Source organism: Elephas maximus, chromosome 19, assembly GCF_024166365.1.
Source record: "Elephas maximus indicus isolate mEleMax1 chromosome 19, mEleMax1 primary haplotype, whole genome shotgun sequence".
NCBI lineage: Eukaryota > Metazoa > Chordata > Mammalia > Proboscidea > Elephantidae > Elephas > Elephas maximus.
The window spans coordinates 72531065-72558995 of record NC_064837.1 but is presented as its reverse complement, the minus strand read 5'-3'; the positions used below and the strand labels follow the sequence as shown (position 1 = coordinate 72558995).

Below are 27931 nucleotides of genomic sequence, written 5' to 3'. Positions count from 1 at the left end.
CGGGCAGGAATAATATCAGGTGCATCTCTACGCCCCGAGGGCTCAACTCCTACACTTAAATCCCTCCCACTGGAAGAGCCGGCTCCAGTTTCACCTGCAGTCAGTGAGAACAGGTACTACCTCTCCCTGGGCACTGTCAGCACGGCCGCCACAGCCATCAGGCCTCCTGCGCTTCCCCAGGCTGGTAAGTACTTGTGCTTCTAAGTTTTCTCTGAAAACGACTGTCAGGTGTATCGCTAAGGGTCTGGTGGCGGGCACCTGCCAGGTGTCTGCTCTGTTCTCTTTGTAAGGATTACTCAGGACCCAGCAGGTGCACTGGTGGGAGGGAAGCCACTATTAGGGAGTTTTATTTATTCTAAGAACGTGAAAAAGTTTACTTAGAAATCAAGTCCTCATTTCTTCCTTAAAAGTCATAAAGTTTCAACCTTAAGACAAATTTAGATTATTGCTTACCTTAAAAATAAACTACAATAAATTTCAACATAAAAGAAGGCTCATGTGTATACATAGATAGATATATATGATTAAGACAGTAGCTACTGGTTTTAATTTCCAGTTTCTTTAATTTTAAAAACTTGGTTAAAGTTTAAAGTAAGTACTATTTTGGCATAAGTTTAGGAAAACAAAACTTAACCAAAGAAGATCTTTCTGTATACAAAAGACTTTTTTTTTTTTTTTCCTTTTCTGAAGTTGCTCTTATCTATAGAACAATTGCTGATCAAATTTATTGGCCAAATCTGACCAAAGTCAGACTTCGTTTAGGTAAAACGTGTCTGCGTTTGTTGTAGTAGTTTTATTTTGCATTAACAAAGTCCTTCCAGAGCATCAGGCTGGTTCTTTCAAGGACCAAGGAAGCAGGTACGCTGAGCTCATCAGCACTGGTTCACGCCATGGAGAACCTCAACGCCCCGTGCACCTGGGGTTGAGGGCCCCTGATCGTAACGTGTGGTCTCCTGGAGAAATTAAGGAGACCCACTGGATGTTTTTCTGGATCTGTTCCTCCAAATTGTGTTCCAGAAGACTTGTATTTTTTCCTTAGGTGATGGCTGTCCTGAAGTTTATCCCTCATTTAAAGAACCGAAAGTCTGAGAGGGAGTGGCGGTTAATCACTGGAAAAGCTCAATTGGAATAAAACTCACAAATCTTGTTCTTGCAACACCCGGTGGGTAGGCGACAGTGGCGTGTCCTTGAGTTATGTAATCACGCCACATCACAATATTTTAATTATAGCATGCCCTTCACAGCACTCTGCCCGGTGAGGCTCCCTGCCAGACAGCTGGACACCTCCAAGGGTGTTGCAGAATTGTTGCAGCTCACAGGTGACATAGGGCAGCAGAGTCGCCCAGCCCGTCACAGCCGTGGCCTATAAAGTTAAGCTATAATTACCTCATTGTGCCCTATCGAGATTCTTTAAAAAAAAAAAAAAAAAAACTCCTCTCAAAGTTCAAGCTCCTTAGGAACTTTTTAAGCCTGCCAGCCACTCACTATTACCCTAAGGACTGGCAACTACATTAATTGTCCACACTTAGGAGCTATCCAGAGTTGCTGCATCGGCAGTTTAGTGCTTTACACACAAGATAAACAAAGCCTATGGCCAACCGAAACCATGTGCTGCAGATCCTGTGGGTAGTTATGCAAAGAGGGCCCTGGGCTGGCCAAGCCCACACAGGACAGCCCACCACAGCTCTCCTCGCAGGTAAAGTCGGCCAGGGGTGTTTACCACATGTGAGAAGTCGGATGTGGCAGGGCTGCCTGGTGGACACCCACATCGGGCTGGGTCACGTTCACGCCACTCCGTGGCTTTAAGGGCACCCGTCATGCATTGGGCTGTTTCGTTTGGGCTGTGCCTTCATTTTCTAACCACCAAGACTGGCTCTGAGGGGAGACCATATGAGAGCAGGGAGCAGCACTGCCTGCTGCCCTGGGGCTGGGCATACAGGGACGGGCACTACCCAGTGCCCCAGGGCTGGGCATATGGGGACGTGCAGAGGCAGAAACAGGCCCCCAACTGGGGTAGGGGGAGGATGGAAACCATTCCGTCACAGACACCTCCTTCCAGGATTACGCTAGCTCCAGGTTTAAAACACGCTAACACTGCAGTTTCCCGAAGGGACATGAATAATTAAAGGAGCCTGCTTCACTGGCATCTCGGCCCTGCTCCTCACCCGTAAGTAAAATCTGCATGACCAGGAAAAGGACCTGTGGAAACACCCCTCTTAGAACCTTGGGAAAAACTTCACCCCGGATGCAAATTCAAACTTACGATAAACAGTTAAAGCTCTGGATTATCGTTTTGGCAACAATATCCTTTTTTCAGAATATTTACCCCTAGCAGCTGCAGGAAAGGACAAAGTTGAACAGGTCTAAACCAACCAGGCAGAGACCAAGGTCCCTCGGGACAGACCGGCCCTTGGCCAGGGTCACTGCATAAACCTCACAGAAGCTCACAAAAGCATCCCTCACCCACTTCTCTCTTATACCACTCCCCTTCTGTGACTGCATGAGCTACACCCAGCTCACGCGGGTCCCAGGTAGCCGTGCCCTCTTTGGATGAGCCGGCAAGCCTGAGCGGTCCCTTAATCCAACATCCTGACCACTGGTGCGCTGTCACTACACAGGCTGTCCTCTGAACACTGAGCCTGGAACGCTCTCCCCGCCAGGACACTGCCACCAGGGAGCCACCAGTACGTTCTCCTTAAAGTACGTTTACTGCTCTTGTGAGTCAACTGGCCAGAGAGCAAGAGGAGGACAGTTCTGACCAAAACTCTATAGACGCAGCAATGTTTGGTTTAAAGAGCACATGTTAACATAAACACAATTATTCTTTCTGGCAGCACTGTGACAATTTACATAGAGCTTGCCTCCTGTAAAACCTTTGGGAAAAAATTAACAAATTTAAGTTTGTTTTGCTTGAAAGTATCAGCAACACAAATACCACTACTTCCAAAATGAACACTGTAATTTCCTCACGCCTGTAGGAAAATTGCTTGATAATTTGTGCTCCTGGGTTTTGGGAGCCGGCGGGGAGCTTATTCCTTTCACGCTTGGTATCGTAAATTCTGGATTCACAATTGATAAATGTTTTGCAACTGTCATCATTTTGATCACGACGTTTCCAGCCAGTGGTGAAATCATCAGCTTTCAGATCTCTGCCATGACAGAGCCTATACAATCATGGGAACCTGACTCAAAGAGGTTCTCACGCCCGCAGAGCCGGTGCGGAACGAGGCATGCCGGCACACGCCCGCACCTTACCCAGCCAGCAAGCACTTGGGGAGAACACACCAGCTGCCCGCTTCCCCAAGTGAGGTGAGGGGCATGCTCTCATCTCTGGGGCACACCTGCCCACCCCCCAGCCCAGGGCCGAGCACATAAACAATTATCTCATGTTTCTGCTTTTAACAAGAGGAAATGAGAAAGACACCGCTATTAGGACATGGGTGACGTGCTGGCTCTGACATGCGCCTTGGAGCTCTTCAGGCTGTGCTGGGAGAAGAGGCGCTGGACCCCAGGCAGGAAAGCCAGGCAGGGGCACAGCGGGGAGGGAGCAGGACACGGTCTAATTACTAGGTCAAGAGCCAGGCCACTGTTGACACTCCTCGGTGGGTGGCGCTGGGCAGGCCCGGGCTCCTGCCCGGCACCCTGTAGATCAGACCAGCGTCTGACAGACAACAGGGCAGCGGAGACCTTATTTCTGTCCAAATCGCAGGCTTTCCTCTCACTCTTACACAGAAACTCTCACAGAGCCGTAAGGCCCCAGGCAAGGGCAAGGCCTCTCTCCACCCAAATGACTTCTCAGTAAATGACTGGGTCTTAGGGAGAGCTGGGCCATAAAACAAGATGCCAACAGAGGCAGTTTGGGGAGGGAGGATGTTGTTCTTTGCGTTTTTAAGAAATATGAACGAACAAGTAGAGAAACCAGTTTGCTTAGAATAAAAATCAGATAGCTTTCTCGCACTGTGAAGAATCAAAAATAAAAATTAAAACTCCCACCCCCCGGTGCCCCTCCTCCTTTCAGCCAGTCCTCAGCTCTAGCAGGTGCACACGGGATGGTGGGGAGAGGCATTCAGAGTGGCTACCTCTTTGTGAAAACACGTCTCTAAAACTCCTCACACATATTTCTCCTTTGCAAAACGCTGCTTTCCAGTTAAGATTTTTTAACCACTCCTGTGTTCAGAAGGGAGACATGGTGGCACAGTGGTCAAGAGATGGGGCTGCTAACCAAAAGGTCAGCAGTTCAAACGCACCAGCCGCTCCTTGGAAACTGTATGGGGCAGTTCTACTGTCCTATGGTGTCGCTGTGAGTCAGAATCTACTCAACAGCATTGAGTTTTTTTGGTGTTTAGAAGAGGAGTCCCTGAGTGGCGCAAATGGTTGAGCGCTCTTCTGGTAGCCAAAAGATTGGTGGTTCAAACCCACCCAGAGGTGCCTCAGAAGAAAGGGCTGGCGACCTGCTTCCTAAAGGTCACAGTGCAGGAAATCCTAAGGAGCAGCTCATCCACACACACGGGGCACCACGGGTCGGAACGGACTCCACAGTGACGAACACCACAACCAACAAATGTTCCGAAGGCTGCGTTTACATCTAAAAGGTCACAAGTCGCATTATTTAAAGCAAAATTGTAGTTGAACAGTTTTCTTCAATTATTTCCATTTAATCTTTAAGATGCTGAAAAATATTTGAAAGCTAAAGATACTTTTTTTTTAATTTTTTAAGCCAAGTACACCACTTGACTCCCATCCCCCGTCGCCTGCCGCCCACACCTCTCTTGACGCAGCTGCTCCCAGAACAGGCGGTCTGGCTCAGGGGACACCCTCCAGGACTCCGGTCCCTTTGTTCCCTGGACAAATTGAGAGCCCAGGAGTGCAGCAAGGTCTTGAAGGAACCGGGAGTGAGCAGAGGGAGGAGGCAGCATCTGTGGGGAGGTATCCAAAAAGGAAAGGCCAGCCCAGCTTGTGGACCACCCAGAGCCGAGGCTCCTGGCGAGCGAGGGCAGCCTCCACGGGCCACCAGGTCTCTGCCTGCCACAGGCCCCCTTCCTTAGAGTTAAAAGCAGTAACAGCTTTCTATCTCAGCCTAACCATTTCTAAAACAGGTCCTGCTTGCTCTGGCTTACCCTCTCCAATCCCAGTCCACAGCACACCCATCCCCTTGGTCAGGAGCACAGAGCCAGCCCATTAACCTGCTTTTTAGCACTAGGGAAGAGTAAGAACACAGCAGCGTGCACCCAGGGCACCGCAGCTCACGCAGACAGTACTTAAACACGCTGCGTCAACACCACACGGCATCTGCATCTGCTGACGGAGCCGGCTGCTGGTCCTGTTTGTTTCCACGGAGACTCTGGGATGGCGTTTCTCCATTCTCATTTGCAGAATGCACCAGCTATGGCACAGCTCAGGCAGGAGAGTCAAGAGCACTAAACCGCATGCTACGCTCTCCTTTCACTGTGAGCATGTCTTCTCAGTAGGACATGTGCACGTGTTTGTGCATCTGTTCACTGGCATCCTCACAGTCCAGTCAGAAAGAGCCACCTTCCTGCACACCATTTCCCTGTCACCTCCCTGTGGCGCAGCAAGCTGGAACACACACAGACACAGGACCCCGGGGTGGGCAGTTCCAGGGACACGGAGAAGCGGATTGGAGCGGGGGTCCTGGTGCTGGCAGGGAGGGGCTCATAGCCTGCCTGGAACCTGCAGCCTCAGATCACTGCACATAAAAAAATAGGTTCCCGAAATTCCAAGCACGGCAGGCTCCTAAAACAAACACCGACACCCAACACCACTGCTGGCCAAGGCCATTCCTCAGGTCAGACCCGAGCGCACACAGTGCCGGGGGCTGACACCACATAGCAGGGCATTCTGAGTCCACCTGGCCCCCGCACACCTTGGGGAACAGCAGGGGGAGGGGCGTGTTTTCTGCATCTCAGTGAACTCACTTCAGTTCCCCAGTGACATACGCAAAGAATCTCCGGCTGTCAGCACACAGCTCCAAGCACTAACAATCCTGACACTAACAGTCTGCTCCTCTATTGCAGCTCCCGACACCAGTGTCCTCATCAGGCCCTCAGGAGGTAGGCTGGCTCTAATGGAGGAGCTCTGAAAGGGCAGGAAAAAAACGGCACGCGCTTCTTTAAAGAAACATCCTTACGCCCGACTGTCAGGCAGTGGGGGTGCCACAGGGAAGAAGGGCATCTGAAGCAGGACAGGAAAATGAGTCTCCTCAAGGAGCGGAAGCCCAAGAAGCCGCACTACATCCCCAGGCCTCCGGGGAAGCCCTTCAAGTACAAGTGCTTCCAGTGCCCCTTCACCTGCAACGAGAAGTCGCACTTGTTCAACCACATGAAGTACGGCCTCTGCAAGAACTCCATCACTCTGGTGTCAGAGCAGGACCGCATGCCCAAATGCTCCAAGTCCTCCTCTGCAGACCCGAAGCAAACAAGCCCAGCAGATGCCACAGCCAAGCCAGGGTCCTCCAGGACAGCCACAAATGGACTCCCAAACTTTGACCCCAAGCTTCAGCAGGGCTTTGCCAAGGAAGACGTCAAGGAAAACCTGGAGCTGCACACACATCCACCCCACAAGCCACCAGCACAGAAGCCGGCTCTGCATAAGGACACAGCACCGCAGAGCCCGGGTGACGACGCTGGCACCCAGCCTGTCCTGGAGAGCATCGGCCGCCCATCTGCCTTCGTTCCCATCGGAGAGCACAGACTGAAGGGGCCTGAGCACACCGAGGTCCCGGAGATGCTGGCGCTGCCGAGCCCTGCCGCCAAAGCCACCTCCTTCCACACCAAGTCTGCGTTCCACGCGCCCAGCTACCCCTGGAAGGCAGGCTCGCCCTTCCTCCCGCCCGAGTTCCCACACAAAATACCATCCGCAAAGGGCTTCGGTGCCATCTCCTCCTACATGCAGCCCCCCCTCCCGGAGTACCACCCACACTTCTACACGGAGCATGGGCTGGCCACCATCTACTCCCCTTACCTGTTGCCTGGCACCCCACCTGAGGGCGACAATCCCCTGCTATCAGTCTATGGGGCCCAGGACCAGAGACACTTCCTTCCGCACCCTGGGCCGGTGCCCAAGCACCTGAACACACCTCCATCAACATACGAACACTACAGGTTCTTCCAGCAGTACCCCACGGGTCTGCCCCTCCCCTACGGGTTTTTCAGGCCAGAGTCGCCTTTCTCCTCCTATGGACTCAAGCTCCCACACATGGCTGGAATTGCGCGAGACCACGGTGCCCACCTGCTGGAGGAGACCACCCTGGTCTACTCCACCCTGAGTCCATCCAAGTTAACCCCCCTGAGTTCCCACAAGAAGCACCCAGAGTTTGGTAAGGAAAGCCCAAGTCCCCCAGCCAAGGACACCCCCAAAGATGGGCAGAGGGAAACAGAGGGGGCCAAGATGAGCCCCCGGGCGGGCAGCGCGGCCACCGGCTCCCCAGGAAGGCCAAGCCCCACCAACTTCACGCAGACAACCCACACGTGCGAGGGCCTGCGCGACCTCTCGAGTAAGCTGGCACCCAGCCCCCTGGGGAGGCTGCACCCACCCGAGCAGACCCTCACGGCCTTCAAGCCTGTGAAGAAGTCCACAGGCTGCCCAAGTCCACAGACGCTGGCGCACGGGGCTGAATCTCCAGGAAGGTAAGGAAATCCCATTTGCAAAACCCCAGTCACATCTTGTGCTAACGGTTGTGCTCACATTTACTGGCGGGCTTTAGACAGTAGCTCTAAAATGGTTTCTAGGCCAGGTCTCTAGTAAACCTTCTCCTTGCCTCTTCCAGCCTTGAGACAGCGAACGAAGACACCCCTTCTCAGACAGGGGGCACCTCTAACAGAGCTGAGGCCGTGCCTCCTGGCCTACAGGATGGCTCCGGAGTAGTCCCACTGAACCTTTCCAAGAAGCCAGAGACAAAGCCAGCACCGGCAGCTCACGGACACGTGTACGGAGACACGGCCCTCACAGACACGCAGGACTTCCCCGAGCTGCAGGATATGCCTCTCAACCTCTCTGTGAAGGATTCATGCAACACCCTGCTGCCCAGACCACCCTTCCACAGCCCTCCACAAGAGGCAGAGCCTGCTGCCGCTCACAAGATGGCCACAAACAGCCCCCAAGAGGGGCTGCCGGACAGCAAGAGGAGCCCAGATGGCCCAGCAGGGGTGCCGTCAGCGGCACCCCCAAGAGGGAGGGCCTTGGACAAGTGTGCAGTCGACAGCAGTGACGAGCAGAAGCAAACGGCTGCGGTGGCCCTCTGCCAGCTCGCTGCCTACAGCCCAGGGAAGACCAGAGTGGACAGTGAGAAGCACAGTGCCCAGGGGCCCCCTGCTAAGCAGGATGCACCCATGCTCAGCACCAGGGAGAGCCGGGACGTCCAGAGCAGTGCACTCAAGCCCAAAGCACAAAAGAGGACAGGCCAGAAGGACTCAGGGAAGTCCCAGCCAGGAGCAAAGAAAGCCAAGCCCAACGACACAGCCAGAGTGCTCACGCTGAGGAGAAGGACCCGGTACCTCAATGCCTGAACACCATGGCACCGCCAGATCTCATACCTCCACCCTCACCTAGATTCCATCATCTTCTCAAAAAAGCTGCCATGTAACTTGGCTTTCGTAAACATTAAATCAGAAAACCAAACCCAGCGCCATAGAGCCAATTCTGGCTCACAGCCACCCCATGTGTACAGAATAAAACTGCCTGTAGGGTTTTCTTGGCTGTGATCTTTACAGAAACAGATCGCCACGCCTTTCTTCTGAGGCTCCGCTGCAAGGATTCAAACTGCCGACCTTTAGATTAGTAGTCAAGCGCGAACAGCTCGCATGAGTGTTTAAAGGTGCTTCTACACACGTCTGTGAATACATCAAATGACTCATCTGCTCTGAGGCCGAGGAGTTAAAATGTCTGCTTTCATTTTTGTAAAATGTCAAATGAGATACACAGGCTCAAAGGGCCACTCTTTGTGTACACCATCTCGTAGGAGATCCTCTACAAACACTTTTCTTATAAATATTTTAGCACCAGAACAAACTGTTCTAACTGCTTTTCGACACAATCTAGCTGTGTGTTTTGGGGTAAATAACAATTAATGAAAAAAATGCCAGGGAAATTCTTAGGAATCAGCATAAGTCTGGATGTAAAAGCGCTATGATTTACGTAACTGGAAACAATTCACAAACATCGAGAGGATATTTATACTAATAATTTATTTCCATTAGGGAAAATGTATGACTGGTGATGGTATTATTAACGTACCCTGTTTGCTTTTAATATTACAGTGAATTTTCTGACTTTTTCAGCCTCATTTCCCACTGCTTAAAATGATGTATATATTGCTAATTTCCAATAAACTCATATGTGAACTCTAAGGATACATAAAATGAAGACAAATATGAATGCTGCATCATCCTTCAGGGTCTCTTGTCACATTGCTGCTGTTGGGTGCCACCTCAATAAAGAAGAGCTTACAGCTGAGGAAGCAATAAAAACACACTGAAAGAGAAATGTGTGTGAGAGAGAGATTTGGGGGGTGGAGTGTACATGTGTCTGGGGGGAGGTGCTGTGCTATAAGCAGCAGACAGATAAGGTGTGTGAGTGTGAGGTGTGTGTCTCTGTGTGTCTCTGTATCTGGCGGGGAGTGTGCTATCCTATAAAGCAGAGTCACAGGTCAGAGTTCCCCAAGGTCCTGAAGCTCAGAAAGCTCTGAAGACTGACTCCGAGCCAGAACTTCCTCAGCCTACAGCTTGCGGAAGGGTGGTCAGTGGCCTGTCACTTCCTGTTTTCCCCATCCCTGGTCCCTTCTTCATCTCTGGTCCCTTCCCCATCCCTGCCCCTATCCCTATCCCCGACCCTGTCCCCATCCCTATCCCCGACCCTGTCCCCATCCCGTCCCCGACCCTGTCCCCATCCTGTCCCCGACCCTGTCCCCATCCCGTCCCCGACCCTGTCCCCATCCCTATCCCCGACCCTGTCCCCATCCCATCCCCGACCCTGTCCCCATCCTGTCCCCATCCCTATGCCTGACCCTGTCCCCATCCTGTCCCCTTCCCCATCCCTGCCCCCGTCCCTATCCCTGTCCCCTATTCTCTTTCACAATGGCCCTTTCTCCCACTTTAAAAATGAAAGGGACCTCTCACCCAGCACACACCTGCCCACCTGCCTGCCACCTGCCTGCCCACCTGCCTACTGCCAGCCCACCCAGGGTGAAAAGCCCCAGGCTGTCGTGCCCCAGGGTGTCACAGGGACAAGTGGAAGCTGTGGTGTGGATGTTGAGGCCTGCATGACTGCGTCCCTGGTGTCAGTTCTAAGCTCTCAGCAGAGCTGTGTGGGGAGAACCCACAGCAACAGGCACGTGACTCAGCAAGGCCCAGGAACTAAGAGCGCCAAAACAAAACTCCACCAGCATGTCTACGTGAGCAGGGTTCCCAGCACTTAGAGCTACAAAAATGAAGCCTTGCCTCAGTCTAGGTGGAGTATTCCTCATTGAGACCCTGAACAAATCACTCAGATAAAAACTCATCCAACAGCTGCATTTTGGTAAAATGTTATTTTTACATTGTCTTGCACTGATTTTTTTAAAACTCGATCTAGAAAAAATGTTAACCATTCAGTGCCCTATGGCCATACGAAATGTAAAAACTGATGTTTCCACATAAACACCTTCTTCTGTTGCAGGTACAGGGCGGGGAGCTCCACCACAGATGCTCTGGGTACGAGCTCACCTCAGGACAGGCCTCCCTGGGAGAGTGGAATGAAAGTCCGCACTGAGTCGAAAAGGGGATGTTAAGATTCCTGTCAGAGAGAACGTCCACATGTTTCACTTATACAATGGTGGACACCACATTATCATCCCTGGACTCCACCGGACACATTTAAAAGACACGCAACAGATTTACCTTCAATTGACAGTATTCAGTACAGCAGAGAACATGCCTTGCAGCTGGTTAACTTTACATGCAAACATAAATATCGACCTGGGAAAGGGTGCAGCCCATATGGAAGTTCTTTAGGGATCCTGAGGCCCCTTCCAAGAAGTGGCCCTAAAGAAGTGGGAGGGGGCCACATGGGTGTGTCCTCACCATACCACAAGCACTTACCTAAGCCAACCACATTGGGGTCAAGACCCCAGGCCCACTCCACCTTTCCCACCTCCAAGTGTGCTGGAGGTCCCTGGGACAGCCAGCTGTTCTCGCTCCTGCAACCGGCACCTGCATTACTGAAATATGCCTTTACCAACCCCCTGGTCTGTAGGGGAGGTGTGGCCTATGTCTGAGGATGGTACCAGGGACCTGCTCCCACTCCTGTCTGCCCCTGGGCCCGTGACTCGCGTGGAACCAAGCACGCTGGATGAGGGTCAGGAGAGGCAGTGCCACAGCCTCTGGGCCATGAGAACGCATCTCATAGGGCTGACCCGCACCACTGCTGCTCCGAGCCCACGGCTGCTCTGCCAGAGACTGACAGGCAACCACTATGGGAGAAGGGGGGACATTTAAATATTCAGTGCTAAATGGCCATAAGAAATGTCTTTTCCAACCTGCACCAGGACCAATAAAGGAGGGGTCCCCTAAAATAAAGCAGCAAGGAGCTGCCTCTGGGGGCCCAGAACCCACATCCTCTTAACTGGCTGCCCAAGTCAGGGGATGCCAGCTGACATCACCAGACATGACGCAGGACCATTGCATAAGGAAAAAAAGAAGAGAGAAGAACTTCTACCCACCAGCCAGGAGCCACAGGCAGGACCCCACCTCAGCTGTGTTACCTCAGACACACCCCCACTGCACAAATGAGCTTCAGGAGTCTGTACTTAGAAACACGAGATGAAGTAAAAGCCCAGGAGTAACCCTCCGTGACCTGGTGACGTGACGAGCACTTCGATACGACACCACAAGTACACGCAATAAAAGAGAAGGCTGATAAGGTTACTATCAAAATCCAAACCTCTGTGCATCAGAGGACTGCACCCAGAAAATGAACAGACAACCCCACAGTGGGAGGAAATATTTGCAAATCGCATATCCAATAAGAAACTTGTATCCAGTTTATAGAAATGAACAAAAAGGCTCCTTGGAAATGCCAATAACAAAAAAGAACAAGGCTGAGAAGCACTGGTCAAATCTGTTCTTTCACACAAACACGTATGTCAACAAGTCAGTGAGGATGGACGCAGCTCAGCAGAGTCACACCAAGTCAGACGCTGAGTGGCAAAAGCCCGTGTGCTGGGAAGCAGCTCTGACAAACATGAAACAAATACACTGCACACTTGCCGTCGGTGAGTCGAGCGGGGAGCAGCAGGCCTCTTCTGCCCAGCTCTGCCAGCGCCAGGCATCCACCGTGCCACGCGTTGTCCGTCTCCTGGAAGCTAACAGCACACAGGAAACCTGAGGTTAGTTTTGACTTCAGCTTAGAGTCAACTCTCACAGACTGACAAGCAACACAGACTGGCAAGGCCATACTCTGGCCTTATAAGCCTCTCTAAAACCTGTCAGTGAGTGTTTAACAATACAAGTTGGCTGAAGAAATGAAATACTCCAACTGAATATGAAGACAACAGGCATGTTTAGTACTTCTCTTCAGATCTCAGGAGAACGTGTAAAAGCCCTAGAGTGCGTTGTGGTTAAAAACCAACACCCAGTGCCAGCATCCTCTAACAGAGAAAACAGTCACCAAATCCGTGCTCAGTGACCGCAGCCACCACCTCACGCCCGGTGCCAGCCTAAGGTGTCGTCCTCCCGCCCGCATACAAGGGTTCTCCAGCCCTGCTGCACCTGCAGCACACCACCCATAAAGCGATGGTAGGTAACACTTAGGAAAAGCCTGGGACTCACAGAACAGCCATCATACAAATAAAGAATATAATCTGTTAGCACAAAACGAACAGTAAGCCCTCCTTTAAACGACACCCCAATGTTTAGCAATCAAATTCAGGATAAAAAAATTAGGGTAAGAAAATGGCATTGAGAGAATTTTTCTTACTATTTGAAATACGATGGAAACCCTGGTGCCGCAGCCAGCTGCTAACCAAAAGGTTGGTGGTTCAAATCCACCAGCAGCTCCTTGGAAACTCCATGGGGTAGTTCTACTCTGTCCTACAGGGTCACTATGAGTCGAAATCAGCTCAATGGCAACGGGCTTGGGCATTTGAAATACAGACCCTGAGGTGGTCTGGCACCTCTCCTGTCCAGCATGCACCCTGGTGTTGGCTACGGAGAGCAAGACTGACTGCTGCTTGAGTTGGAAGAGGTGCTCTGAGAGCCCCCGCACTTGGCAGCCGACGTACACACGGAAATTCGCTTCACCGACGGGCAACACAGACTATAGGACTTTCCCCCATTCTGGATAAATTAATTTGATAGCAAACATATGTTTAGGAAAACCAACTAAATTGCATTACTAGCATTCAGTAAGCACAGACACTCAAGACAGCAGAGTACAGGGTTACTACCACACAGTACACACAGACAGCAGAGTACAGGGTTACTACCACGCAGTACACACAGACAGCAGAGTACAGGGTTACTACCACACAGTACACACAGACAGCAGAGAGTACAGGGTTACTACCACGCAGTACACACAGACAGCAGAGACTACAGGGTTACTACCACGCAGTACACACAGACAGCAGAGACTACAGGGTTACTACCACGCAGTACACACAGACAGCAGAGAGTACAGGGTTACTACCACGCAGTACACACAGACAGCAGAGAGTACAGGGTTACTACCACGCAGTACACACAGACAGCAGAGAGTACAGGGTTACTACCACGCAGTACACACAGACAGCAGAGTACAGGGTTACTACCACACAGTACACACAGACAGCAGAGAGTACAGGGTTACTACCACGCAGTACACACAGACAGCAGAGAGTACAGGGTTACTACCACGCAGTACACACAGACAGCAGAGACAACAGGGTTACTACCACGCAGTACACACAGACAGCAGAGAGTACAGGGTTACTACCACGCAGTACACACAGACAGCAGAGAGTACAGGGTTACTACCACGCAGTACACACAGACAGCAGAGAGTACAGGGTTACTACCACGCAGTACACACAGACAGCAGAGAGTACAGGGTTACTACCACGCAGTACACACAGACAGCGGAGAGTACAGGGTTACTACCACGCAGTACACACAGACACTAAAACAGCAGAGAGTACAGGGTTACTACCACGCAGTACACACAGACAGCAGAGAGTACAGGGTTACTACCGTGCAGTACACACAGACACTAAAACAGCAGAGAGTACAGGGTTACTACCGTGCAGTACACACAGACAGCAGAGAGTACAGGGTTACTACCACGCAGTACACACAGACAGCGGAGAGTACAGGGTTACTACCGTGCACTACACACAGACAGCAGAGAGTACAGGGTTACTACCACGCAGTACACACAGACACTAAAACAGCAGAGAGTACAGGGTTACTACCGTGCAGTACACACAGACAGCAGAGAGTACAGGGTTACTACCGTGCAGTACACACAGACAGCAGAGAGTACAGGGTTACTACCGTGCAGTACACACAGACAGCAGAGAGTACAGGGTTACTACCACGCAGTACACACAGACAGCAGAGACAACAGGGTTACTACCACGCAGTACACACAGACACTAAAACAGCAGAGAGTACAGGGTTACTACCACGCAGTACACGCAGACAGCAGAGAGTACAGGGTTACTACCACGCAGTACACACAGACAGCAGAGAGTACAGGGTTACTACCACGCAGTACACGCAGACAGCAGAGAGTACAGGGTTACTACCACGCAGTACACGCAGACAGCAGAGAGTACAGGGTTACTACCGCGCAGTACACTCAGACAGCAGAGAGTACAGGGTTACTACCGTGCAGTACACGCAGACAGCAGAGAGTACAGGGTTACTACCGTGCAGTACACGCAGACAGCAGAGAGTACAGGGTTACTACCACGCAGTACACGCAGACAGCAGAGAGTACAGGGTTACTACCGTGCAGTACACACAGACAGCAGAGAGTACAGGGTTACTACCGTGCAGTACACACAGACACTAAAACAGCAGAGAGTACAGGGTTACTACCACGCAGTACACAGACAGCAGAGTACAGGGTTACTACCACACAGTACACACAGACAGCAGAGAGTACAGGGTTACTACCACGCAGTACACACAGACAGCAGAGAGTACAGGGTTACTACCACGCAGTACACACAGACACTAAAACAGCAGAGAGTACAGGGTTACTACCGTGCAGTACACACAGACAGCAGAGAGTACAGGGTTACTACCACGCAGTACACACAGACACTAAAACAGCAGAGAGTACAGGGTTACTACCACGCAGTACACACAGACAGCAGAGAGTACAGGGTTACTACCACACAGTACACACAGACACTAAAACAGCAGAGAGTACAGGGTTACTACCACGCAGTACACAGACAGCAGAGTACAGGGTTACTACCACACAGTACACACAGACAGCAGAGAGTACAGGGTTACTACCACGCAGTACACACAGACAGCAGAGAGTACAGGGTTACTACCACACAGTACACACAGACAGCAGAGAGTACAGGGTTACTACCACGCAGTACACACAGACAGCAGAGAGTACAGGGTTACTACCGTGCAGTACACACAGACAGCAGAGAGTACAGGGTTACTACCATGCAGTACACACAGACAGCAGAGAGTACAGGGTTACTACCACGCAGTACACACAGACAGCAGAGAGTACAGGGTTATCTGTTCACCCGACGACACTCCCCACTTGCCGCCATGTGCCAGGTGTGCTCTGAAACGGGGCGACAGACAGGGCTCTGCCCCACAGCTTACCATACTCATGACACAATCTCCATCACAACTGTTTAAAGTCCCAGAGGCTTTCTTAAATGTCCTTTCCAAAGGCTGTATGACCATTTTCAAAATGAATTATCAGCACTTTGTGTCCTTTTAAATTTTAATTTGAGAGAAATGTTTTAAACTTTTCCTAAAGGAATAGTAACATTTTAATGAACTCAATAAAACATCAGTGTCACGATGATTCAAGTCCTAACACAAGTGCCTATGGTGCCAATGTCCATTTCCAAACAGCAGCCATGGAGGTGAGGCCACTGTCCAGCAGGAACTGTCTGTCAGAGGCCTCGTAACACCAGGCCACACTTCATGCCCAAGAGAGGACCCCAACTTCGCATTCTGGGGGCACATAGGAAGGGCACCTCCTCCCTGCAGTGGCTACTCTGCTCTGCTCACTGCAGGCAGACATGGGCCCAAGCTCACGGCCTGATACGCAGAGGGTGCCTCGGGGGACTCAGGAAAGGGTGCACCTCTCCCTTAATTATCTAGTGCTGCTGTAACAGAAATACCACAAGTGGGTGGCTTTAACAAAGAGAAATTTATCCTTTCACAGTCTAGGAGGCTAAATTTCAAGTCCAATTTCAGGGTGCCAGCTCCAGGGGAAAGCTTCTTCTCTCTGTTGGCTCTGGAGGGAGGTCCTTGTTATCAATCTTCCCCTAGTCTAGGAGCTTCTCAGTGCAGGAACCCCAGCTCCAAAGGATGTGCTCTGCTCCTGGCACTCCTTTTTTGGTGGTAGGAGGTCCCCATGTCTCTCTGTGTGCTTCTCTTTTATATCTCAAAAGAGATTGACTTAAAACACAACTTAATCTTTTACATTGAATCCTGCCTCATTAGCATAAGTGCCTCTAACTCGGCATCATTAACATCATAGAGGTAGGATTTACAACACATAAGAAAATCCTATCAGGCGACAAAATAGTGGACAATCACACAATACTGGGAATCAGGGACTAGCCAAGTTGATACACATTTTGGGGGGACACAGTTCAATCCATAACACCCTCCAAAGAGGTGCAGCTCCCAGCCAGGCATAGGCGCTACAAGCAGAGCAGCTAGGCCCTGGAACCCCGTCAAAAATTTAGTAAAATTAAAAGGCCCAGAGAGATGCCATCGCAGACAGGCTCCTGCTGAGACGGGGACTGCTCCCTGGACTGCAGTCCCTAGTAGGAGGGAGATGCAGAAGGACAGCAGAGGCCTCAGCAGTGCCCCTTGGAGAGCATGGGCCCCAGGCACGAGTGGCAGAGCCCATGTGGGAGAAACCTGCGCCACACTCAATTCGCCTTTAAGGGGCCAGAAAAATGGAAATTAAACGGACACCACGACGAGGAGGGGTGGAAGCACCACCACATCCCCCCGCGCCCACTCACCCCCCCAACACACAGCACCACAGGCTTCCATCCACACGTGAACCGCAGACACCCCCATACACACACGGACACCACAAGCTCTCGTCCAAGTGTGAACCACGGACCCCCCCCACACACACACACGCGGACACCACAGGCTCCCATCCGTGTGTGAACCACAGACCCTCGCCCCCCACACACACATGGACACCACAGGCTCCCATCCATGTGTGAACCACAGATCCCCCATGTATATTAGACCCTGGGACCCCTGGACCCTAGCCTCCCAGGTTCTAGACCTGGGCCCTGGGCACCTGGACCCCCAGATCCAGGACCCCCACATGTGGGATCCTGGGTCCCATGCTTTCAGACCCTGCCTGGCCCGGGTCATGCTCAGACTTGGTCCGAGCACCCCCTTTCACCACACCCTGCTGCAGGCCCTGGAGGGTCACTCTCTCATCTGCCACAATCAAGCTGAAGATGAGACAAGCACATTAAATAATAAACAAAAATGAAGGCCAAGAAGAGTGTGAGGATGACGCTAGATAGGATGAGACAGACTGGATGAGGGATTCAAGCCTGGAAGAGTGACCACGCCTTCTGGAGAGAAAAGCTGTACCTGGGAGTTAAGGGGCAAGCTCAGGGTGGAGGGGGCAGATTCAAGCCACAGGCCTGTCAAGAAGAGGGGACAAGGTTCGGGAAAGACGTAAGAGTGGGAAAGCGGGTCTGAACATGCCCACACCAGGAGGGCAGACAGGTGCACCCCACAGCCAGCCCAGGAGCAGGGCGCACGTCAGGCCAGGCACAGCAGGGAGGAAAAGCAGGAGAATGGAGAAGAGAGGAGGAACACGTCGGGGGAAAGGCATTTTACACAGACAGGAGGCCATGAAGAAGCACTACACGAAGAAGAGGACAGCCGGAAGCACGTGGGGCAGAGGCGGAGGGAAGCTGGGAAAGGGGGAGGGCTGGCTAAAGGAGCTCGGCACCTTCACTCACCCCAAGGCCTGCCCTGCCCTCCCCTCGACAGGAGGCTCCGGCTGCAGCCCCATCAACAGCGGCCCCACACAGCCCACCCCCAGATAAGTGTCCCTGCTCCGGGACCAACAGGCACCATCAGCACACCCATCACGATGCCAGGAGGTCCAGGACACACCCAGGACCATGTCAACGCAGGAAGGCAAGAGAAGGACTTGTTTGTCCCTCGTCCAGGCGCCCCCAGAGCTGCCCTGAGAAGGGGTCTGTGGTTTCTGCTGGGAACAGTGGAGGTGGGTTCTACATGCATGCACATCTGTCTCAGGCAACCAGCACTTGACATGTTGCTTCCTGCGCTCCTGAACTGCCAGTGAGCAGGCTTGAGGCGAAGGGAAGAGGAAACATGCTCGAGAAGGGGCCGCACTTTGCTAGGTGCATAGAGCTGTCCCTGGTGACTAACAGCACCCACCCGAGCACCCGAAAGTGCTGACGGCACAGCTTCTGTGGCAGCACAGTCACACACCCTGCAGCCCCTCAGGAAAAGCAACCACAAACAAGGGTCACGGGGCCAGGTGGTCTACAACACCAACTGCCCGTCCACAAGGCCGTCCTAACAAGGGTCACGGGGCCAGGCAGCCTACAACACCAACTGCCCGTCCACAAGGCCGTCCTAATGAGGGTAACAGGGCCAGGCGGCCCACAACGCCAAGTGCCCGTCCACAAAGACATCCTAACAAGGTTCACTGGGCCAGGCAGCCTACAACACCAACTGCCCGTCCACAAGGCCGTCCTAACAAGGGTCATGGGGCCAGGCGGCCTACAACACCAACTGCCCGTCCACAAGGCCGTCCTAACAAGGGTCACGGGGCCAGGCGGCCTGCAACACCAACTGCCCGTCCACAAGGCCGTCCTAATGAGGGTAACAGGGCCAGGCGGCCCACAACGCCAAGTGCCCGTCCACAAAGACATTCTAACAAGGTTCGCTGGGCCAGGCAGCCTACAACACCAACTGCCCGTCCACAAGGCCGTCCTAATGAGGGTAACAGGGCCAGGCGTACCACAACACCAAGTGCCCGTCCACAAAGACATCCTAACAAGGTTCACTGGGCCAGGCAGCCTACAACACCAACTGCCTGTCCACAAGGCCATCCTAATGAGGGTAACAGGGGCAGGCAGCCCACAATGCCAAGTGTCTGTCCACAAAGCCGTCCTAACGAGGGTCACGGGGCCAGGTGCCCTACAACACCAAGTGCCCGTCCACAAAGCCATCCTAACGAGGGTCATGGGGCCAGGTGGCTAACACCAAGTACCTGTCCACAAGGACGTCACTTCCAGACAAGGAGCAACATCTATACAGTGAAGTGCACAATCCTGGTGGGAACTGTGCCAATGTGTCTGTCCCCTGCCTCCACTCTAGGAGCAAAGCGACTCAATGGGGCTTGCCCTTCACTTGCCTGCAGCCCTAGGCTGACAACTGAAACCTATCGGCCCACACCAGCCCACCCTCTCATCATCACAGATCGTGCGCCACCAGACGCCCCAAATTCTTCACGAGGCTGCTAAACAGATGCAACACAGCCACAAGCACACGTGGCTTTTTAACTTAAATTCATTAAAATTAAATAAAATCTGAAGTTCAGACCTGTCACACTAGCTCATTTTAAGGACTCAAGAGCCACATGTGCCTAATGGCTACCACATGGGACAGCACAGGTCTAGAACATTCCATCACCTCAAAATGCTCTCTTGGATGACAGGTCTAGAACGTTCTATCACCACAGAACACTCACTTGGATGCCACAGGTCTAGAAGGTTTCATCGCTGTAGAACACTCTCTTGGCGGCACAAGTCTAGAACGTCCCGTCACCACAGAACTCTCTCTTGGGCACAGGTCTAGAATGTCCCATTGCCACAGGACGCTCTCTTGGGCACAGGTCTAGAATGTCCCATCGCCACAGGACGCTCTCTTGGATGGCCCACGTCTGGAACGTCCCATCGCCACAGAACACTCTCTTGGACAGCCCGGGTCTAGAACACCCCATTGCCGCAGAACGCTCTCTTGGACAGCCCAGGTCTAGAACGTTTCACCATCGCAGAATGCTCTCTTTGATGGCCCAGGTCTAGGACATTCCATCGCTGCACAATGCTCCACTGGACGACACAGGTCTAGAACAGTCCATTGCCACCAAACATTCTTGGAAGACACAGGTCTAGAACATTTCATCACGGCAGAACACATGGACAACACAGGTCTAGAACATTACATCGCCACAGAACACCCTCTTGGACAACACAGGTCTAGAACATTCCATGACTGCACAAAGCTCTCTTGGATGACACGGGTCTAGAACACTCCATCTACACAGAACATTCTCTTGGACGACACAAGTCTAGATCTCACCCTCACAGCCAAAGGTTTTCTCTAAGGATTATTATCTACCCATGTACGTGTTCAGAACTGAGTTTTATTTTTCCTTAAGGTCTTTACATATGATGTATTCCAAACTGACAAAAGCAGTGTATTAGATACAACTAGGGTTCTCAAACTTGACTTTAAAAAGACCTTTTGTGTTAAGACAGATCATTCAATTGAAAGAAAGCATAAAAGGTATTAAACTTGAGTTTTGCAAGGATCATCTCACGTACCTGAAACAATCCAGCACAGAACCCACCACATCGTCTGCCAGGTCCTTGGGAAGCCGTCCAGCTATCCTGCCAACACTGAAAGAGAAAAGCAGCACATGGCTCACACCTGTCGGTGGGCACGGGTTGAGCGCAGGTAGACGGTCTAGGGCAACACTCCTTCTTTAGGGGGCGGGCATGGGCGGGCAGGTGTGTGCTTTGCACACACAATGCTCAACTGCACGTTCAAAGCACATCAGGGTGAGGGGCCCTGAAGAGCCCATTCTGAGCCCAGGGGCTGAGCCCGAGCATGGATGCCCAGTGGGGCTGCAGTACCTGGTCTACATCAGCACCGCGGCAGCATCTCACCACAGAGACGGACCATTTATCACAATGACACCTGTCCAAGGCTGCTCCCTCTACACCCATCACACAGCACCCTGGGCTGGCTCCATTGTAGGGGGGGGACCAGTGTCTGTCTGTCGGGGGGCAGTGGGGTGATGAGGATAGGGAGGCCACATCTGTCTGTGGGGAGAAGTGGGGTGATGAGGACAGGGGGCCACACCTGTCTATGGGGGGCAGTGGAGTGATGAGGTAGGGGACTCCGCATGCCTGTCTGTGGGGGGCAGTGAGGTGATAAGGATGGGGGTGCACATGCCTGTCTGTGGCAGGCAGTGGGGTGATGAGGACGGCGAGTCCACACGCCTGTCTGTGGCGGGCAGTGGGGTGATGAGAATGGGGGCCACACCTGTCTGTGGGGGCAGTAGGGTGATGAGGTAGGGGAATCCACATGCTATCTGTGGGGGGCAGTGGGTGATGAGGACGGGGAGTCCACACCCCTGTCTGTGGGGGGCAGTGGGGGTGATGAAGATGGGGGTCCACACGCCTGTCCGTGGGGAGCAATGGGGTGATGAGAATGGAGGGCCACATGCCTGTCTGCAGGGGGGCAAAGGAAAGGAACGTCTGGAAGGTAAGAGGCAAATCTGACCCACAACGGAAGAGCGCAGGTGCGTACCCTTTGGCTGCCGACCACCGCACGACCGTGTCCTTGTCCTTCAGCCCAGCCAGCAGCTGCTCTGCAGGAAGAGAAACATCAGAAGTGAACCACTGCTCTAGACCAAATTCTGAATGGTGCAGCGTGGACAGTCCACCCTGTACACTACTCAGCGCACCATGAAGGACCACACCAAGGATCGCTATTTTAATTACAGGAGCGGAACATTCCCACATCTTTAAACAACCATTTAAATCCAATTTTTGCCATCATTCTTAAGAAGTAGATCCAAAGATCAAGACCATAACAGTAGGGTAAACTTTCCTCCAGGGCACGGTGGCCAGCCAAGCTCTTCCAACCACACCAAGAGCCATGAGGTCAGTCACCTGTGCCCCCGGGTTCCATGTGCCCCCGAGTTCTGTGTGGTCCTCCCCAGATTCCTGTGCCCCCCCAGGTTCCTGTGGTCCCCCCAGGTTCCTGCGGTTCCCCCCAGTTCCTGAGTCTCCCCCCAGGTTCCTGTGACCCCCTCCCCAGTTCCGTGGGCCCTCCGTGGGTTCTGTGTGCCCCCCCTGGTTCCGTGTGCCCCCCGGGTTCCATGTGAGCAAGGAAGGCAATGGAAGGTTGGAGACGATGACCACAAAGGGGAGAGGTGTGTGGTGAAGCCACGTGGCACACACCCGGAGGAGCTGGCAAGAAATGGCGCAAGTGTACAGGTGAAGCATTGGAGACACAGCCTTACCTCCTGCCAGGTGAGTACCAAGAGTGCTGTGCTGAGTGGCTTATTGCACATCCCTCAGACAGAAACTCTGAGAATGAGCGGCCTAACTTAAGGGGCCAGGGCGTCCACATACCTATCACATTCTCCACCTCCTCTGGCACGTCGTAGTCTTCCTCTCCGTCAGGAGTCCCAGTGTTGGGCACCTGCTTGTTTTGCCCCTGGGTAGAAAGCTTCAGATTAGCAGCCAGAGATCGGCAACCACGCTGGTACCTGCGCAGAACACAGGCACCCTTTCAAATCAGTCCTTACAACCTGGAAGCTAAAAATGAAATTATCTTTATCAACAAAGTGAAAAGATAACCTACAGACTGGGAGAAAATTTTTAGGAACCAAAAAAAAAAAAAAAAAAAAATTTTTTTTTTTTTTAATGAATCAGATAATGGTCTGATATCCAAAATACAAGTAAGCTTCCACCACTTAACAACATAAAGATTAACAATCCAAACAATAAATGAGCTATGTACTTCAACAGACATTTCACCAAAGAGGATATTCAAATGGTCAACAGGCACCTGAAATATGTCCACCAGGCTGGATGCCAAGGCCCTCATTGCCCTGGCACTCCACCCTCCCATCTGCTGCCCACTCTTCCCAATGCTACCACGTCCCTTCCACCCAAGTCAAGGCCAGCAGCACCTCTCCCTGGGTGTGGCCACAGCTTTATAACTCTGGCACAGAGCCAGCCATTCCCAACACAGTAGCTGCACCCCACGGAGGGGCAGGGGGCTGGCACGTGGGCTCTGGGCCCAGCTCCCCGTCCACCTAGCTGTAAGACTATGCACAGGTCCTGAACCTTTCTGTGCCTTGGTTTCCCCATCTATGAAAGGAGAATGCTTATATTTAGAGTCCCAGAAAGGAGAAGAGGGGGAATGGGACAGAAGCAAATTTGAAGAAATAATGAGAATTTTTCAAATCTGATAAAGATATCAACCTACAGATTTCACCTCTGGGAACACCAAGGAAATAAGCATAAATACAAAAAAATTTGTATCTAGGTACATCACAGACACTAAAAGACCACTAAAAGAATGACACCAAAAAATATAACAAAAATGAAATACGGAGAGCCTATTTGACTGAAAAATTCATAATAACAAAGAAAGGAAAATTAAAGATAGAAAACAAATGGCAAGATGATAGACTTAAACCCAACACCTCAACATAAAGAAAACAAAAATCCTCACAACTGGACCAATAAGCAACATCATCATAAGCAGAGAAAAGACTGAAGTTGTCATGGATTTCATTTTACTTGAACCTACAATCAATGCCCATGGAAGCAGCAGTCAAGAAATCAAAAGATGGAGGCGGAGCCAAGATGGCGGAATACACAGACGCTTCCGTTGAGCCCTCTTTACAACAAAGACCCGAAAAAACAAGTGAAACAGGTATATTTGTGACAAGCTGGGAGCTCTGCTCACTCAAGCAACCCACAGGGGTATACCAAAACAAAAGAAAGCAAGCAGCTACGACACAGTAAGCAAGCATAAACTAATACAATAACTTATAGATGCCTCGGAGACAACAGTTAATATCAAGTCACATAAGGAAACAGACCATGATCACCTCAACAGGCTCTCAAAACAAAGAATCCAGGGATCTTTTAGATGCAAATGCATTCCTGGAATTACCAGATGCAGAATACAAAAGTTTAATATACAGAACCCTTCAAGACATCAGGAAGGAAATTAGGCAATACACAGAACAAGCCAAGGAACACACAGATAAAGCAACTGAAGAAATCAGAAAGACTATTCAGGAACATAATGAAAAGTTTCATAAACTGGAAAAATCCATAGAAAGACAGCAATCCGAAATTCAGAAGATTAACAATAAAATTACAGAATTAGAAAACTCGATAGAAAGTCAGAGGCACAGAATTGAGCAAGAAGCTAGAATTTCTGAACTCGAAGATAAATCACTTGGCACTAATATATTTGAACCAAAATCAGATAAAAGAATTTTAAAAAATGAAGAAACCTTAAGAATCATGAAGTACTCTATGAAGAGAAATAACCTATGAGTGATTGGAGTACCAGAACAGGGAGGGATAACAGAAAACACAGAGAAAATTGTTGAAGATTTGTTGGCAGAAAACTTCCCTAATATCGTGAAAGATGAGAAGATATCTCTCCAAGATGCTCATCGAACTCCACATAAGCTAGATCTTAAAAGAAAGTTACCAAGACATATTATAAATGAGCTTGCAAAAACCAAAGATAAAGAGAGAATTATAAGAGCAGTGAGGGATAAACAAAAAGTCACCTAAAAAGGAGAGCCAATAAGAATAAACTTGGACTACTCTGCAGAAACCATGCAGGCAAGAAGGCAATGGGATGACAAATTTAAAAAATTGAAGGAAAAAAATTGCCTGCCAAGAATCAAATATCCAGCAAAAGGGTTTCTTAAATATGAAGGTAAAATTAAGGCATTTCCAGATAAACACACAAGTTGAGGGCATTTGTAAAAACCAAACCAAAACTACAAGAAATACTAAAGGGAGTTCCTTGGTTAGAAAATCAATTTCAGGTATCAACCCGAGACTACAACACTGGGCAGAGCAACCAGAAGTCAACCCAGACAGGGAAATTCAAAAAAACAAAGCAAGATTAAAAAAAAAAAAAAAAGCCCAACACAGGGTAATGGCGACATTATTATGTAAAAGAAGACAACATTAAAATAATAAAGAGGGACTAAGAAATGTAATCATACACCTTCCATATGGAGAGGACGATAAGGCGATACAAAGAAATAAAAGTTAGTTTTAAATTTAGAAAAATATGGGGAAATAATAAGGGGACAAACTATCCTACACATCAAAATAAAATACAAGGGAAAAATACAGACTCAGCAGAAACAAAACCAACAACAACAAATATGAGGAAAGGACAGTATATAAAGAAAATCTACTTAGCACATAAAATCAAGTGGGAAAAAGAAGCTGTCAACACACCAAAAAACACATCAAAATGATAGCACTAAATTCACACCTATCCATAATTTCCCTGAATGTAAATGGACTAAATGCACCAATAAAGACACAGAGAGTGGCAGAATGGATTAAAAAACAAGATCCATCTATACGCGGCCTATAAGAGATGCACCTTAGACTTAGAGACACAAACTAACACACCACGGATGGAAAAAAAAAAAAAATCAAGCAAACAACAATCAAAAAAGAGCAAGAGTGGCAATATTAATTTCTGACAAAATACACTTTAAAGTTAAATCCATCAGAAAGGATAAGGAAGGACACTACATAATGATTAAAGGGACAATACACCAAGAAGATATAACCATATTAAATATTTATGCACCCAATGACAGGGCTGCAAGATACATAAAACAAACTCTATCAGCATTGAAAAGTGAGATACACAGCTCCACAATAATAGCAGGAGACTTCAACACACCACTTTCGGTGAAGGACAGGACATCAACAAAGAAGCTCCATAAAGACTTGGAAAATCTAAATGCCACGATCAACCAACTTGACCTGGTATACATATAAAGAACTCTCCAGCCAACAGCAATGAAGTATACTTTCTTTTCTAGTGCACATGAAACATTCTCTAGGATAGACCACATATTAGGTCATAAGGCAAGCCTTAGCAGAATATAAAACACTGAAATATTACAAAGCATCTTCTCTGACCATAAGGCCATAAAAGTGGAAATCAATAACAAGAAAAGCAGGGAAAAGAAATCAAACACTTGGAAACTGAACAATACCCTGCTCAAAAAAGACTGGATTATAGAAGACATTAAGGATAGAATAAAGAAATTCAGAGAATCCAATGAGAATGAAAACACTTCCTATCAGAACCTTTGGGACACAGCAAAAGCAGTGCTCAGAGGCCAATTTATATCAATAAATGCACACATCCAAAAAGAAGAAAGGGCCAAAATCAAAGAACTATCTCTACAACTTGAACAAATAGAAAGAGAGCAACAAAAGAAACCCACAGGCACCAGAAGAAATCAAATAATAAAAATTAGAGCTGAACTAAATGAAATAGAAAACAGAAAAACAACTGAAAGAATTAACAAATACTAAAAGCTGGTTTTTTGAAAAAAATCAACAAAATTGATAAACCATTGGCCAAACTGACAAAAGAAAAACAGGAGAGGAAGCAAATAACCCGAGTCAGAAATGAGATGGGAGATATTATACCAGACCCAACTGAAATTAAAAGAATCATATCAGATTACTATGAAAAACTATACTCAAATTTGAAAACCTAGAAGAAATGGATGAATTCCTAGAAACACACTACCTACCTAAACTAACACAAACAGAGGTAGAACAACTAAACAGACCCATAACAAAAAAAGAGATTGAAAAGGTAATCAAAAAACTCCCAACAAAAAAAAGCCCTGGTCCTGACAGCTTCACTACAGAGTTCTACCAAACTTTCAGAGAAGAGTTAACACCAGTACTACTAAAGGTATTTCAGAACACAGAAAAGGATGGAATACTACCAAATTCATTCTACGAAGCCACCATATCCCTGATACCAAAACCAGGTAAAGACAGCACAAGAAAAGAAAATTATAGACCTATATCCCTCATGAATGTAGATGCAAAAATTCTCAACAAAATTCTAGCCAATAGAATTCAACAACATATCAAAAAAATAATTCGCCATGACCAAGTGGGGTTCATACCAGGTATGCAGGGATGGTTCAACATTAGAAAAACAATTAATGTAATCCACCACATACATAAAACAAAAGACAAGAATCACATGATTTTATCAATTGATGCAGAAAAGGCATTTCACAAAGTTCAACACTCATTCATGATAAAAAACTGTCAGGAAGATAGGAATAGAAGGAAAATTTCTCAACGTAATAAAGGGCATTTATACAAAGCCAACAGCCAACATCACCCTAAATGGAGAGAGCCTGAAAACATTCCCATTGAGATCGGGAACCAGACAAGGATGCCCTTTATCACCACTCTTATTCAACATTGTGCTGAAAGTCCTAGCCAGAGCAATTAGGCTAGATAAAGAAATAAAAGGCATCCAGATTGGCAAGGAAGAAGTAAAAGTATCTCTATTTGCAGATGACTTGATCTTATACACAGAAAACCGTAAAGAATCCTCCAGAAAACTACTGAAACTAATAGAAGAGTTCAGCAGAGTATCGGGATACAAGTTAAAAATACAAAAATCAGTTGGATTCCTCTATACCAACAAAAAGAACATCAAAGAGGAAATCACCAAATTAATGCCACTTAGAGTACCCTCAAGAAGATAAAATACTTAGGAATAAATCGTACCAGAAATGTAAAAGACTTATCCAAAGAAAACTATAGTACATTTCTGCAAGAAACCAAAAGAGACTTACCTAAGTGGAAGAA

The 27931-nt window shown here is 49.5% G+C and overlaps 2 protein-coding genes across 4 annotated transcripts in view; one reads left to right on the top strand and one right to left on the bottom strand.

Moving 5' to 3' along the window:
• Positions 1–27931, bottom strand: part of TBCD (tubulin folding cofactor D) — a 176107-nt gene that overhangs the window by 108746 nt on the left and 39430 nt on the right. For both annotated transcript variants that reach the window (XM_049859168.1, XM_049859170.1), the window contains exons 11-14: positions 22637–22773; positions 21807–21867; positions 20816–20890; positions 12261–12355 (exon numbers count right to left, since the gene is read on the bottom strand). In XM_049859168.1, coding sequence (XP_049715125.1) covers positions 12261–12355; positions 20816–20890; positions 21807–21867; positions 22637–22773 — 368 coding nt within the window. The remainder of the gene's footprint in view (positions 1–12260; positions 12356–20815; positions 20891–21806; positions 21868–22636; positions 22774–27931) is intronic.
• On the top strand, positions 16–9395 carry ZNF750 (zinc finger protein 750). Of its 2 annotated transcripts, XM_049859171.1 has the most exons (3): positions 16–184; positions 6036–7646; positions 7787–9395. In XM_049859171.1, the coding sequence occupies exons 2-3, from the start codon at positions 6211–6213 to the stop codon at positions 8523–8525; spliced, it is 2175 nt and encodes a 724-aa protein (XP_049715128.1). In that variant the 5' UTR covers positions 16–184; positions 6036–6210; the 3' UTR covers positions 8526–9395. The 2 variants fall into 2 exon arrangements, with proteins under 2 accessions (XP_049715128.1, XP_049715129.1); XM_049859172.1 differs by lacking the exon at positions 16–184 and having other exon boundaries at positions 5394–7646.